Below are 15,707 nucleotides of genomic sequence, written 5' to 3'. Positions count from 1 at the left end.
TTAAAGGTTTTTGCATTGTTTAATCTCACCATATTCCTAGATACAATATCAAAAGCAACCTACAGAAGCACATCTTAAGCAAATTAGAGTTGGGATTAACACGTAATGCTTTCAGTTTATTTTCTCAGTAAGGCTAATAAACCCTAATTTCTCTGATTGCAATATCTTTTCTGTGTTGGACCTGTCTTATGTGGTATCACTATCTTCTGGGAAGTATATAAACTGAATGTATCTTTACTTCCTTTCATACTCACATCCAGCGCCTTCTGCAGCTCATGTGCTCCTCCATGCAGGTTTTCTGTCTCATCCAGTTTCTGCTCCAGCTGGTCCAGGAAGCCATTCTCTTGCTCCAGGTAGGAGAGCAACTCACACCAGCATGCCCAAACCTCCTGTAAAACACAGAGATCAAACACGTTAACAATTAGATTAATGATGTCTTCTGTATGATTTGACATTTTATAGGGAAAGAAAGACATGTAAGACCTGCAAAAACAAACAGTGAGTGAATAAATACTTCAGTCGTAAAGCTAAATAACCCAGAATACCAAGACACAGAGGTAATTGCTTCTCTGGAAAATGAGGGAGAGAGGAGAGTGGGAAGATGGAGAAGACACAAGGGAAGACAGAAGAATGAAAAGGGTGAGGTGAAATAAAAAACACCAGTCAATTTAAAGACAGGTCTCAGCAAACGGCTATATGCTTTCATATTTAAACATCATATTCTTCAACAACATATGTTCAACAGCAACATGTTTGATGAGTTTGTGTTCATCTGCAAAACAGCTGCAGTTGCCTGTGTCTGGCTGGAGGAAGATGGAGCTAAATGAAGAAAAAATATTAAGCAGGGAAGATCTTCACACACGTCAGTAAACATTACAATAAACATCAGGGGCTTTTACCAAACCCTCACTTCTGACGTTCAGTTTGCTGCACATAACTACAAGTCTTCTTTTCTTTGTTGTGTGTGTTATGGTTGAGTACAGGTATAGGAGCTGTAATATTGAGAGCCTTAATAAAAAAAATATTGAGAATGAATAAAAAATCAGTTCACAGAACTTATTAAAAAAAAATCTTTTTCTGACTTCCCTCTACTGTGCTATCTAGCAATACAGAAGGTTTTGGTTTTATGTCAGAACACACTGTCTAGAGCATGAAGAGGGAATATCTTCAGCCAAAGAATCAGCCCTCTACATGTATTTACTTAGTACTTTTCTCCATTAAACTTCAGCTTAAACATTAAAACTGAATTGTTTTTGATTAAGCTTACAACTCTCAGGAAACTACTAAAAAAAGAGAAGAACCTGAAATTATGCTGCTTGGCTCATCTCACTGTTCCTCAACTACATCCTCAATGTCTGTAATATATTTCATAATATATTTTACACACCCTCAAAAAACACTTACATCCACAAACACTCATCTGCCCATATGCAGGTCCACATAGCCCAAAGCTACCACTGACGTGCTGCATGTGAGCACCACAGCCTCAGCCTTGATACTACACAGTTACCTGAGGATCACAGACACATCAGATTGAATTTGATCTCTATCCAACCTTGTTACGGTGATCGGTTTTACCACTTACAAATCATCACATAAACACAGAACACAGTTGAAAGATAAACCTCATACCTCGAGAGTTTTACATTTTCCATCCAGCCGGCTACACAGGCGCTGGTAGTTGGCTGTCAGCACTTCCAGCTCTGAGCGCAAGGCATCATGGGCAGTTGGCGGAGCCTTTGCGATAAAACTGTTCACGCTATCGGTGAGGAGTTTCACTTTCAGCTCCTTGGAGTGGACCTCTTCCTGAGCCCTCTGATAAATCAACAGAGATGAACAGATAGTGTGAGACACTGAATTAACAACCTCCAACCAGGATCTCTCCACTCAAATACAGAAGGAGAACAGTAGGTGTGACGTTATCCAGAGATTCCCTTCGAATAAACAGACTCTTCTGTGAGGATGATGACTCAACAGGTGCAGTGGCTCTTCATTTAAATGAACTAATTAAATCAAACCAATTTATGCCTGAATCCTGTTAACAACATTGTTGAGGTAAAACAGAAAAAGTGTTTAATGAACAATGAATGATTTGAAATCTTAATTGGAAAAATGGAAAGAGTAGGCGGGTATAGCCTATTGTAGTTTACTCTGCAGGGGTCTGTAAACAGTGATGCTTAAATCTGTTACATGAAAGAACAGGAACACAGAAGCCAAACTCCAAAGTACTGAAAGCTGGAAATAATAATATTCATCTCTTATTGCCAAACCATCAGGTCTTTTTTGAGACATTTTGGCCACAGTCGTGTTTAGTGATGCTCGATGTGACACAGTGGATGCAGAGAGAGTGAGTCTCTTGAGTAGCTGAACTTCTTGCATCTGTGTTTTTGACTAAACACAAACTCATCCTCTGCTCCTAAAGTAAAGTAGTAATGCTGGATGGGAAAGTAATCAAATGACTGAACTAAGCTCTAAAACATTGTGTTGTCAGCATTAAGCCTGTGTTTTCCTAACATTAAAGCTTGACTTAAATGAAAAGTTGACTTGTCTGCATTAACCAGCCTTGTTTTAATAAAAGTCTTAAAAGTCAATAAAACAGTAAAAGTAAAGAGAATCAGGTGGCAGCAAGACAAGGAAGCCAGAAAGAAAGAGAGGGGGGGGCTTGTAGGATGGAGGGATGGATATACACACAAATCAATGTATCTTCAGATGACAAAGCCACTGAGTGTCAAGAGATGGAGAGCAAGTAAGCCAACGAATCAATGAATGAGTAGAGCTAATGCTTTCCCAAGGAGGGAGGGAGGGAGAAAGGGAGCAGGATAAGGGGGGGGATTAAGAGAATAAACGAGTAAACTGATTCAAGAATGGAGAAAGCGGGAGTAGAGGAGAGGAAGAGGAGGTGAAAGGAGGGGGGATTAGCATGAGCAAGCAGAGTGAAATCAATTTTTAATTTTCAACTTGACTCAAGTAAACTTTTTTGGAAGGTAGGGTGAATGGAAGGGGCATGCTACTGCCAAGGCTACTGGGTATATCACAGAGCACATAGTGCCATCAATTTACATCACAAATACATTGCATTAAAGTTATGAAAGCTAAAAAAGTATAACACTGAATAGAAGAATCAATGCAACTTGATATAAATTAAAGGACTGCAGGAAAGGACAGAGGGGGTTCAAAAAAGAGATGCAAAGCTGTGAGAAGAGAGAGAGAGCCGGTTTTTAACCAGGAACAAAGAGGCAGGCAGATGGGGGCGGTATCGACCTGGAATTCACCAGGCTCAAAGTGGAGTAACAGAGAAAGGAGAACTACACAGCGTCGGTCGTATCTGAGCTTGGACGGTGAATGACTCTGGAGACAGAGCTTATCATTTTTCAGAAAAAAAGCCCACATGGCAGGAAAACCGAGGCATGTTTTTTTTTTTTACTGAGACTACAAATGGACAATCATTGTGCTATACGTACAGTATTTTGGAAAAAGTTCTGGTTTCTGGTGTTTATCAAAATGACACTAGTGAGCCTTTTTAGTGAGACTGTTGTAGAAAGAAGTTTCTTCAGCTCGTTTATACTGAGAAGTTAAATGTCTATATATAATGTCTATATATAATGTCTATATATAATGGAGATTGTTCAGCGTTATGTCCACTATTGCACTTTAATGTCTGTGCTCTTTTGCATGTGATCTTAGAGATCTATTCTATCCCTGGCTCACCCACACATACCTTGAGTTCCTCCACAGCCTTGCGTAGCTCTTCAGGGGTCTTGTATGTGAAGTCTCTCTCCAGATAGTCTTCCTCAGCCTGGTTGATCCACTCCTGCATCTCCTGCATCTCCTTCCTGAGAGCCATGGTCTTATCGAGACCACCTTTCAGAGCAGACTTCTTAGCATAGGCCTATACAGGGGTAAAACACACACAAACAGGAACAGTCAATCTTATACAGGCGCATTAAAGCAGTACACACATACACTGGGTTGAGGTTACACACCTGTTTGCAGACATTCTCCCACTGAGCGTTGAGTTCATCCAGTTCTTTTTGGATGTGGATGGCAAATGGTGGCTCAGCTTCTTTCTTCAGGTATAGGCCTACCTCATTGATGCCATTAACGCTGGGTTGGATAGTGTGGATGTCGTTCACCAGAGCCTGGTTAATCACAGTGCAGAATGAAGGTTACACATATTGTATTATCGGTGTAGAGATGTGGATTTTTTTTTTTTAAATTTAAAAACCTTTGATTCAACATTTTTCAATTTATGAAAAATTCTTTACAAAATATGAAAAGGTGTTTATCTGTGATTTCCTTCCTGTTTCACTGGGAGACCTTTTAAACACTATTTTATGCAGTGTATTTCATGATTGCTCTGGGATATTTTATAAATTCCTTTGAGTATTTTTATCTAAAGCATCTAATGTAGCCAAGGTTTACACGAGGTCATTGAAAGAGTGGTCATTCCTCACCGTGCACTGCTCTAACTGTTTCTCCAGAGCTTCAGAGTCTCCCAGGGCTGGCCATTCCTCGTTCAGGAAAACATCCACATCTGCCATCCACTTCTTTAAAGTCTTTACATCATTCTGCAGTACAAAGACAAAAGAGAGGCAGACAAAATCCACGCTGAAAATGTTACACAGTCGATGCTGTTTTAAGTATCTAAAATGAGCAGGGATGTGATGGGAACCCCTTCTGTACCCAATTAAATAAGCATTTCTATTACACACTATAAGCCTTTTCATTTATCAGTGTCATTTATCTATAGCAATTAAATCTAAAAGACTTGACTGGAAGTGCATTGGGCTCCTGTAGCATGTTGCCACTGTGACTTTCGTCTATGATCAAAGTGGATGTTGAAATGGACCAAATGGGCCGGTGCCCAAAGACCATGAGTCAACAGAAGAGACCATGAGCCAGCAGCTGATTCCCCTCCAGAGACATTTTAAGTCATATAAAATACTCTGCTATAAAAATATACTGTCTAACACAAAAACTGTTCCACAAACCTCAAAAAAACTCTTGAAAACACATCTGCCTTTGTCCCTCACTGTGAATTCCAACACTCATGAATATTCAAGTATATGCAAATGAACCTAGATGTCTCACACACACACACTGCCTGCCACCCCCAGGTCGTCCAGTGAAATCACTGTGCGTCAGGACACAATGGCAGGAAAGATTCGGTCATATGCTGCATGTTTGGGCTTCATTCAGATTCAGACTGATGAAGAGTCTGGTAGCAGTGCTGATGGTCAGCAGTCTGGTAATTGTGGTTAGCGTTGTGTATAATATTAGCTGTTAGCTTGTAACAGGTGGCTGTGATGTTTTTGCCAGTGTGGTAAGGGGTTGAAACCTGGATTTACCTGGTTGAAGGTAAGATGTGTTTATGGACAATATCAGCTTTTTTTATAATAATTAGGTTTGATATTTAGAGCAGTAGAGAAAATGTTATTATATTCTCTGGTCAGAAACTCACAGCATTTTCCTCACCCTCCCTCTCACCTCAAACTGCATCAGTTTGGCCATAAGATCCTGGATTTTCTGGGCGTTGTCTGTCAGCATGGTGCCAAGTCTTCTCCAACGTGCCAGGATGGTGTCCAGCTCTGTGCGATACCTGCACAAATAATAGAGGCTTACTGTGTGGTCACTGATGCATCACCAATGCAGCCTCTGTTCAGGTCATTTATTTTGCATTAACTGAAGCATTTCCAAGCCCTTAACAAGTTAACAGTAATCACTTGTTAAAATGTCCAGCTCTGTGCAACTTCCTGCTTTCTGAGTTAAGCTTTCTCTGAAACACGTATGATCTGTGATCCTATTTCCAGTCTAAATCATCAGTTGACAGAATACATTCCAGCAGTGAGCATTAATGTGGCTCCATTATTTGTTACTGCTGCTGAAAATCATTCACTGCTGTTTTAAATATTAGTTTTAAGCCATAATTGCGCTCTGTATTGTTACAGCGCTTTAAGGCACAGCTGTACTGTGTTTCTCCTGCAGTTTTCATTTTGTTGAATAAATATAAGGCAGTACAGTGGTTAGCACTGTCTCCTCACAGTAACAAATTGTTGGGTTGGCATACATAGAAAGAATGGATAGATATACACTGAATGTGTTTTAATGTGGTTCTATGTTTAAGAGAATATCTTTATCCTTTGGTTAGGCCAGTTGGGAAAAAACTGCAAGGACCATACTGACACATCTACATGAAAATAATCTATTTCCTGTCTCCTTCGAAGGGAAATTCATCACTTATTATTCTCCATATCTCACCTCTGGCTGATGTCTGGCGGAGCTTTTTGGAAGACCTGCTCCACAGCTGATGTCAGGTAGTCCACCTCCCCCTGGTGTTCAGCCAGAGCCAACTGAAGAGCCTGGGAGGGGAGAGCATCAGAGAAAGAGACATTTTTACATGTGACACTATGTCAAACACAGATGCAAATAATAAATGAATGACATGATTTCCACTTGGCTGATTTTAAGGGTCCTGGTGCTGTTCATGGTGTACATCACGTACTCATCAGGGTAGAAGAGCATAACTATGAAAGTACAATTTAATAGTGATATTTGTGTGTTGCTCTAAAATAATTACAAAATCCTTCAAAGTAAGTTCCCACCAGACATGAGCTCCCCTTTATTTGTGCACCTTATAGTATCTTAACCACTTTGGGGGAATACGCATATTAAGGAAAGAGTTGCCTGGTGACAGACACATCAATCATGATGCTGGCATTTTCCTTGACACATTTGTCAACAAGTCTCTGTGGCGACACAGTAGTAGGAAACACACCTAATGTCTTTATATTATTTATCAGAACATCATCATGTGTGCTCCTATACGACATGGAAATGCCATGAAGCAAAGACGCTTTGGGCAAAAAAGTCATTTTCAGAGCATGTGTGTTCCATTCCACAGTACTGAGGAGGGTAAGAGGGCAGAGTGAGGGATGGTGAGCATGAGAGGTTATGAGCCGACGCAACACTTGGCTGCTATTGTTAACATTTTGTAATGAAAGCCTTTTCACACTGCTTGATTTTGCTTACCCTGCAGTGCTGGATGAATTACAAGTGGATAGATGAGGGAATTCCTGGTGAACCTTAGGTGAGCAGCAGCAGAAGATTCTAGGTTAAAAAGCCTTGTTCACACCAAGGTGGCTCAGGGGCTTAGTTTAGCTTAGTTCAAGCACAGCCCTGCACAGGACATACGTCAGCTCCATGGCTTACCCTCAGTCCTTCTGCCGCCACACTGAATCCCAAACAGGGAGGTATTAGCAACTATTTTGCGCAAAGGTTTTGGCTTTTTCTTTTCTTCCGTTTTGCTTTCTCTCAATAATTCTTCTCCAAATTCCGTGGAGAGCATAGAATCAGAAACCTTAAGTCTCCATTCTTTCATTAGGGTAAAAATGCATTGAAAAGGATGAGGAGGTGTAATGCAAAATAATGCAAAACAATTAAATAATCCCTGAGAAGCAGCTGATAGACACTATCCCTCCTACAAAGTTGGGTAATTTAATGATATAGTAAATATAGCATGGGGCGACTGAGATACTGCTGTACAATTTAAGCACATCATAGTAATCAACAAAATGTCATTTGCCATTTCCTTTCCAAATGATGCACAAAGTATGAGCACTCTCAGATCTGATGTCCTCATCGACAGGGTAATATTGTTCATCGGTGCCTTCTAAAACAGTTGTAAATGTCTGCAACAAAAATGATTCAAATGAGTGTTTTCAGCTCTGTCACCATTACGGTTAAGGGTTGGTTACGTCTACGCACAAAAATTAATTGAAAAGTATTTGGTAAACAACAGGGAAACCCCCCTGTGGTACACCTCTGATTGCTGATGCTCCCACCTCCTCTCAAAGCTCTGCCAGTTTGTCTGTCAAGTGTTTCTCTACCTCTCTCCCTCTGTAAACAGACAGATTTTGATCTTTTTCAGAGGTTTCACTGCTTAGATATAATTTCTGTTTGAAATAAACTCTATGGAATAAACTGCAAAAAAAGTTAATTTAGTGAAAAGTTCCTCACTAAAGTCTTGGTTGTTCATGGAAGTAAACATTTGTGAATCAGTGCAGTAAAAACATAATGAAGATGAAATCTACTTTTTAAAGTTTATCTGATCATGATGCTTTTATTAATTAAAGAAATAAACTGGGTGGACAGAATAACAGAAACACTTGTATAGATAACAGCAGCACAAACTGCAACTTTCAAAATAATCAACACAGCTAATCAGCACTAACTGAACAATAACTCAACAATAACTGAAGATCATAACCTCGTTGAAGACTATGTTAGGGCAGATTAGTTTTAGCTAGCCATATCTAACAACTGCTACTACTGAACCGGACCTAAACAACTAGACTGTTTAATTACAGTAGTACTGGTTGTAGTACTGCAGTGCAGAGTTGGATTTATTCCCTCATAAACTTTTGCTGTCTATATACACTAGATTGCAGCAAGCACTTTAACTCACAAAAGCCAATTTAAATTTTGGCCTGTTATCAAGTAACTAATGAATTAACATTAATTAGCAACAGCTGATATTAGCTGCTGCCAAGGCATCTTTGCGAATAATAAAGATAGTCGCAGTGGAGTATTCTGCCAAACTGTGTATTAGATATGCAGTGAAGTGTACACACTGTAGGTTGTGGTACAGGAGAGCATCATAGTATCATCACTGTAAATGGAATATCTTTGGGTTAGGACTGTTTAGTCAAAAACAAGACACTTGTACCAATTAATGGGTATTTCTTGCTTCATAAACCAAATGATGCATCAAAAAAGAATTTTCAGATTTAAAGAAAAATGTAAATAATTATTACTCTCAGGCCTCAATGACTTATCCCTCTCACTTCTGAAAAATCACAGGCTGTTCTTGCACCAAAATCTCAATTAGTGATTGAATACTACAATCAGGCCAATCAGTTGATTAACATCTACCAGTAACTGTGGATTTTAACCTTTATTCAAGCTGCCAGTTACCTAAATAATAAGAAGGGCTTCTAAAATCTGCCAGAGATCCGTCTTTCTAAGAGTAGATGAGGACTCAGGCAGCAGCTCTGCTTACTTCTAATCAAAAATAGCTGGAATGAGAGGAGATGCTGCGACCTGGGTTAAGGAAATGTTTCCAACCACACATACTTGCATATGCATGTACACACAGGCAGAAGTCCTCTGTCACTCTGAGCAACAAGGGGGGATATAGTAGTGCTGAGAATTAATGACAGCTCATCAGTATGCAGAATGAATTTCTAATTATTATCTACAATCAACTTTAATTAATCTCAGGCTACAAGGCTTGATCTCCCTGCTATGATACAAGACCATTATCAAGTTTAAAAAGAATGGAGCGTGCGCGTGTACACACACACACACACACACACACACACACACACACACACACACACACACACACACACACACACACACACACACACACACACAACTTTCTTCAATGCCGTGACCTTCACTAGGTTTGTAGATAAAAATCAACACTTAAAAAACAGTAATATAAAAAGACCAAAGTATCAAAAATTTGAATGAACATGAACACAAAGACAAAAAAGAGTGTGTGTCTCTGTGAATGCATGCACATCTCTACTGTATGCATATTGACACACTATACTGGTGTTTGTGTGTGTTCATCTCTACATAGATATGGTGATAAACTGAGACACTTATTTGCTCCACTGGGAGTTTGTTCACTGTCATAATTGTGGTGTTGTAGACAAACCTGCCTACACGCACACACACACACACACACACACACACACACACACACACACACACACACACACACACACACACACACACACACACACACACACACACACACACACACACACACGCGCACACACACACGCACACTGAAAGCACAGTTTATCTTGCTGTTTGTGCTGTGGCTTTAAATGAAGACTGTTCTTTACACCAACTTTATATGGTTCATGTAGTTACAGCTTTGTGTCTTAGAGCCACAAAGAACAGTTAACAGCATTTTGCCTCTATTGATGTGTTAAATTAGATACATTCCCTTTTATAAGAGCATTTCAGGCCAGTGTTTGGACTGTCCACTCACCCCAACAGGTGGAAGCAGATGGCTGGCCAAACTGAGCCAGGTTCTGCTGGAGGTTTCTTCCATTAAGTAACAGCTAATATAAGCTGAGTTTTTCCTCTGTCGCCAAGTGCTTGTTCATAAGGGATTTGTTGGGTTTTGTTTGTTTTTTTCTTTTTGCCTTGAGATGATTGTATTGTGATTTGGCGCTATACAAATAAAATAAATTGAATTGAAATTGCTGATGTTATTATAAAGCCACAAGCAGGAAAGAAGCAGAGGTGGATGGTTCAAGACGTGCACTCTGCTATGTCTGTTCAAATAAAACATTTCTAATGTGCCACCTTCTTGTGTAAGAACTTCTTTTCCGATTTACTGTGCAGGCTGAACAAAGTAGAACAAAATAATGTGTCTGACTAACTGCTGGGTAGAAAGGTAGAAGTGAGGAGAAACATACTGTTTTTCGTGTCTCTCTGTTTTAATTAGAACTTCAGAAAAATACGTGCACATCTCTCAGCCTCTCAGTAAAGCTAAACCTCACAACCTTCTGCTTCTCCATAAGATGCTCAGGTCATTTAACTTGAGCATTTAATTTTCATTATGTAACTCAGTTCATTTAATCTACAATTTATTTAAAGTTAACAGACCGAATTTAGGATAAAAATGTATATGCTGTCATGTGCCACTTCTAAAACCTCCTCTGCTTTTAACACTTGTGACTGTTTTAAGCAAACGTAGTCGAAAACAACCTTTGGTTTTTAAAAACACAGTCCAGCTTCGTTAATGAATTGTTCTACAGTGGTTTTATGTTTACAACAGTGATTTGGGGATGTCAGGGTTTATCAGATGCATGCAATTTACTCACTAGGTTGTGGGTATGAATTAGACTCTTGGTTAATGGGGCATGTCATCTGTTTTCTCTCCCTTCTCTATCCTCTGTCAGCTATCCTAAACAGCAGCAGTAGTATCCCTTTATAAAGGAGTGCTGCTTTGGCAGTTTGGCATCGCTAGTGCTAATATAACTTTACTGTTCACAGTAAAAACCGATTACAGTGTTATACAGCCTCACAGGATTGTAGAGCAAGCCCCTTTTGGCATTTTATAGGAATTTGTAAATAGGTCTGAGCAACAGTGTTGTCAAGAGCCTACACAGTAATACAAAGCAAACCAGCTGAATCATGTTTGATGCCTATGGATGGTGGGATGATAGTGTACCCACCCAACAGCATATTACACCAACCTCCATCGTAACACTGCACTACACAACCATGTAACACCTGATACAAGATAAAACTGTTTCAAGATCTATGTGACAAGTGAAGTTAGGACTTTGGAGCTTTCAAATCAATGGCAACATTTAAAATGGTAAACCTTTATAGTGTAAGTTCTACGCTGAAGCTGTCACTTAAAAAGTTGAAATGTTTGTTAGATAATAAACAGACTGTCACTCATCTATAAACCTGACGGTGGGAGTGCACGTGTCTGTGTATACCTGAACGTCCTTCAGTCTCTGCTCCATAATAGGATACTCTGTAAGGGCCGTGGATGGGATGTCCAGCTTTGCCTCACATTGTTGTAACCATGCCAACAGAGTTGATATGGTTTCCTTGTAACGAGCTGGGGGCAAACTCTCCAAAACTAGACAGACAGAGAGAGACCGAGAGAAGTGTCATAAGCCCAACATGCTGACATATACCAGTTTAAATTTTAATCTCCATGTTTTTAGTCAACATATGAACACTGTAAAGATTTCATCAATGTAAGACTTAACTAGAACTAAAGAGATCACTTTACACTGGTTTAGTTTCTTTTCTGGTTGCTTACTGATTTTAGAATAGATATTAAAATGATCTAGAAACTTACTGTACCTTCAATTTTATCCTAAGTCAAGTCTCTATAAAATGTCAAAAATTAGGTTTTGCTTTTACATTGTATAATGTTTTACATTTTTTGTACACATTTGACTCCTGCAGTCAAGACACCTCATACTTCTATAATACACTTCTGCAATAAATGGAATAATAAAGCTTTCCTGACCTGAACTGACCTGATTTAAAGAAATATGCTGAACTTGTCCTGTTAAGTCCCTATGAAATAGGAAAAAACAAAAGCAAAAAGTAGCATTTAATTCCTTTAAAAGAAATTCTCCTCTAAGTATTTCTCAGACCTTGCTGCCCTCAGGAACGTGGCACAGTAATCTGTGTGTGTCTGCAGCAGCCATACCCAGCCATATGTGAGTGGTTGTGTTTGATATCTCACCCCTGGCGTGGGTGAGAAAAGCACAGTGAGTGGTACGAGGGAGAAAACTGAGTGAGTAAAGAAGTATAGTTTGTCTGCCTGGCTGTCAGCATCTTTCTCTTATCTTTTGTTCTCTCTCCAGCTGACCCTCCCCTCCTCTTCCTTTCTTCCAGATCCTGCCATTTTTCTCTGTGTCATTTTCTCATTGGCTAGTTTTTTGTTTTCTCATTTCTTCCCATCATTCTCTGCTTTAAATCATTATAAATATCTATCTGCTCTTGTTTTGTCACAGTGTCTGATTTAGACTTTGTTTTCTTCATGTCCCTGTTGTTCCCTTTCTTTTTCTGGTTGAACTGGAAAAAATAAATCTCTATGTGCTTGCGAAGGTGCATCCATTGACTCCTTACATGGTCTTTCCATACATGTGTTTTATTAAAAATTCATTTAGTACAGTTTACTCAGGCAGAATATACAGTGCATATATAATGTCAAGCACATCTGGACTGTGACCAGAGGTTTAAATGTGTTTAATGTCAGTGTAAAATATAACGTGATCCTAAGAGGTCATCATACGGATGCTCTGTTCTCTTGCCCCTCTTCACAGAGGTCGGTGTGATCATTTATTCAGTTTGGAGTTGGCAGAGATTCAGTGTCTTGCCCAAGGGCACAGTGCAACATAATCTGATATTATCTGGTCGATTGATTTATTAAACAATGCTCTACAACACTCCCGTGCTGTTCTGTGGTGCTAATTGGACAGCAGATCATATGGAAACAAGACCACACTCATCTCTCCATCCCCCCACACTGTGAGCTACAGCCATAAACAATGTGTGTTTGCACGATCTCAGCACATTTCATTTGCCACAGTGTCCACATTGTGTGTTTATGCCAAAAGTTGGGCTATTGCTGCTGTTGTGGGCAGAGACATTTGCCACTCCATCTGTCTGACAGAGTGTGTGGGCTATAGGAGACAGTCAAGGCTGACTCTCAGTAGCAAAAGAAAAGTGAGCAGTCACTTATGTCTTATACAGATCTGAATCTGAAGTCGCACACAGGGCTGGGAACGCTGTGAACGTTTGGAAGGAATGATGATTTCTTGGTTTTTGAAAGTATTAGAAACTGGAACTCCTCATCAATCTCAGAAAACAAAAAAAAAAACAAAAACAAAAACAAAAAACAAAAAAAAAGAGGAACACTTTGAGTGGTTCTGTCAAAATGAAATAAGCAGTACTTTTTTTTAAAGGGTACATAAAGAATTGCTGCTAATGCTGCTATTTTTCAGAAACTGTTTACTGGTAGGATGGAGTATGGGACGCTTCTATGTGCCATCTGTGATGACTGTGTGTACATGACTGCAAAGAACTATTCTGCTACTGTGCTGTTTCTTAATACACCAGTCAAGCTAGATGGTTATGTGGGGGCTGAGAGGAGGCTTTAGACACACCTGGTTCATTCACTCATTACAACTGCAATCTCTAGTTAAGACATGCAGTAGCAAGTCAGTTAAACAAAACATGATGGGAAATGATGATTTATCCCCAGAAATATAAGTTAAATTAAGGACGAATTAAGTCACAGGACTGAGATTGAAGCTAATTCAGACATTTTTGAAGACAGCTGTCCAAAAATGTCAGTTTCAACAGTTTTAATTAACAGTGTGAGATCAGTCAGTAAGTGCGAGCAGAGCTGCTGTAGGGTTTTTTTTTTAAACAAACAATTAAAAACTGCACTTCTAAAGTACTGCTGATGGTATCATACTGTAAATGTAATATTTACATAGTGGCCTAAAAATGGCTTATAAACTGCTTTCTGCTAACAATCCCACAATGCAATGTGCCGTATTTTATAAGTGTGATAATTACCCCCTGTGGTCAAAATGCCCTAATCCAACTTTAACATTCATGATTTTTCACTTCCAGATGAATGGTTTTTATAATGTGGTTATGGGTCAGTTCCCATATACTGTACCGGCAGTTAAGCTACTGCAGAATCATAAATGATGTCCAAATCTATCAAAAGACCAATAGTATGAAAAATAAAACCTTCCTTGGATTTTATGAATGTAGCCACTGTAACACCAGTTATTCTAATTGAGTGCACATAAACAAAAACAGGGGTACACAAGGTGTAGTAAACAAGGTCAGCTCCTCTACTCTTCACTAAGTGAGTAGCTGGGATTAGGTTTTCACAGTAAATAAGTACCTCTCCTCACTTACCCAGTTGTAGCTGCCTCTCTCTCGCTCTCAGATCCTCCAGGACCTTTTGGTAGTGCTCTTTTAAGGCACTGATATCGGCGTCTAGGAAGGCAGAGGGATCCTCCTCTCCTTCCTTTTCCTCCTTCAGCTCCTTTAGCCGCTTCTCCAGAAGGTCCACCTGAGGCTGCAGGGAGGCCAAGCGAGCCACCTCCTCCTGACAAGACAAAAAGAAGGTGGTGGGGGTCACATGATGGACAAGCAGACTTGGAAGAGAAAGTCCAATAAAAACATATCTGTGGAAAAGTATTGTGTTTTCATATTTAAAGTTCCACTCCATTTGCCTTGTGCTTAATCGGTTCTATTTTACAGATGTGTTTAAATACAGTTTCAACTGTTAATGAATAGGAAGCCAAGCAGGAAATTGGACCAGCTCAGCAGAACCAAATTGTAGCTGAAGTTCAAACTGCACTGACAGAATAGTGAAAATCACTACTTTAATATCATGAGAGGAAGAGAGAGGAACAGTTAGCAGTTAAACTACTATTTCTATACTTCATTCAAGTGGAACGCTTCCACCATTGTATTTCTGAAGTGGCTTATTTCCAGTGTCACTCATTGCTTTATGCGAAATATGGAGCTTGAGCTAAAATTTTCAGCAAAAAGTTGTTTTTACATTTTTGTTTGTGTGAGTTAAATTTAGACTTTGGACAGAGTCAGGTTTGTTTTTCTTCTGCTTCCAAATTTAGTAACAGACATAACGCTAAGGAGGAAACTGAATAAGCATATTTCCCTTTTCTTTAAATATCGAAACACTGTAGTTTAACAAATGATACTCAAACTCAAGAATAACTACTGTATTTTCCTGGGGACTACTTTCAGTGGTGGACTGTGCCACATTCATTGAGTATTTCTGGCAGCAGGACAGCGTATGTGGGATTGTGTAGCAGTAATGCAGGTTGAATGCAGCTCACTGTTATTCCCCTGTAACTCCTCTCTAGCCTAGAGCCAAGAAGTACACTCCTTATTCATGAAGAATGTTAGAAAATGCATGCATTTGTAACCTCAACAGAATATATTTTCATAAGCTGACAGGTGGCGCCATGATTTGCCAGTGGGAAGGTTGATTTCAAAATTTCTGTAAATATTTTATTTTCTCTGAAGCCTTTCCTGTTTAATATAAAGATAAGAACTCAAAAAACTGTGTGGGAGCAAGTGTGTGTTGCACGTTG

At 39.4% G+C, this 15,707-nt stretch overlaps 1 protein-coding gene across 5 annotated transcripts in view; it reads right to left on the bottom strand.

The window, feature by feature from the left end:
• The window catches only part of dmd (dystrophin), a 216,353-nt gene that overhangs the window by 80,146 nt on the left and 120,500 nt on the right, over positions 1-15,707 (bottom strand). For all 5 annotated transcript variants that reach the window (XM_026301384.2, XM_026301380.2, XM_026301383.2 and 2 more), the window contains 9 exons: positions 14,500-14,692; positions 11,535-11,680; positions 6,259-6,359; positions 5,488-5,599; positions 4,455-4,568; positions 3,984-4,139; positions 3,719-3,889; positions 1,633-1,815; positions 255-389 (listed from right to left, as the gene is read on the bottom strand). In XM_026301384.2, coding sequence (XP_026157169.1) covers positions 255-389; positions 1,633-1,815; positions 3,719-3,889; positions 3,984-4,139; positions 4,455-4,568; positions 5,488-5,599; positions 6,259-6,359; positions 11,535-11,680; positions 14,500-14,692 — 1,311 coding nt within the window. The remainder of the gene's footprint in view (positions 1-254; positions 390-1,632; positions 1,816-3,718; positions 3,890-3,983; positions 4,140-4,454; positions 4,569-5,487; positions 5,600-6,258; positions 6,360-11,534; positions 11,681-14,499; positions 14,693-15,707) is intronic.

This window comes from Mastacembelus armatus, chromosome 2 (genome assembly GCF_900324485.2).
Source record: "Mastacembelus armatus chromosome 2, fMasArm1.2, whole genome shotgun sequence".
Classification (NCBI taxonomy): Eukaryota; Metazoa; Chordata; class Actinopteri; order Synbranchiformes; family Mastacembelidae; genus Mastacembelus; species Mastacembelus armatus.
This window is presented reverse-complemented; position numbering and strand designations above follow the sequence as displayed.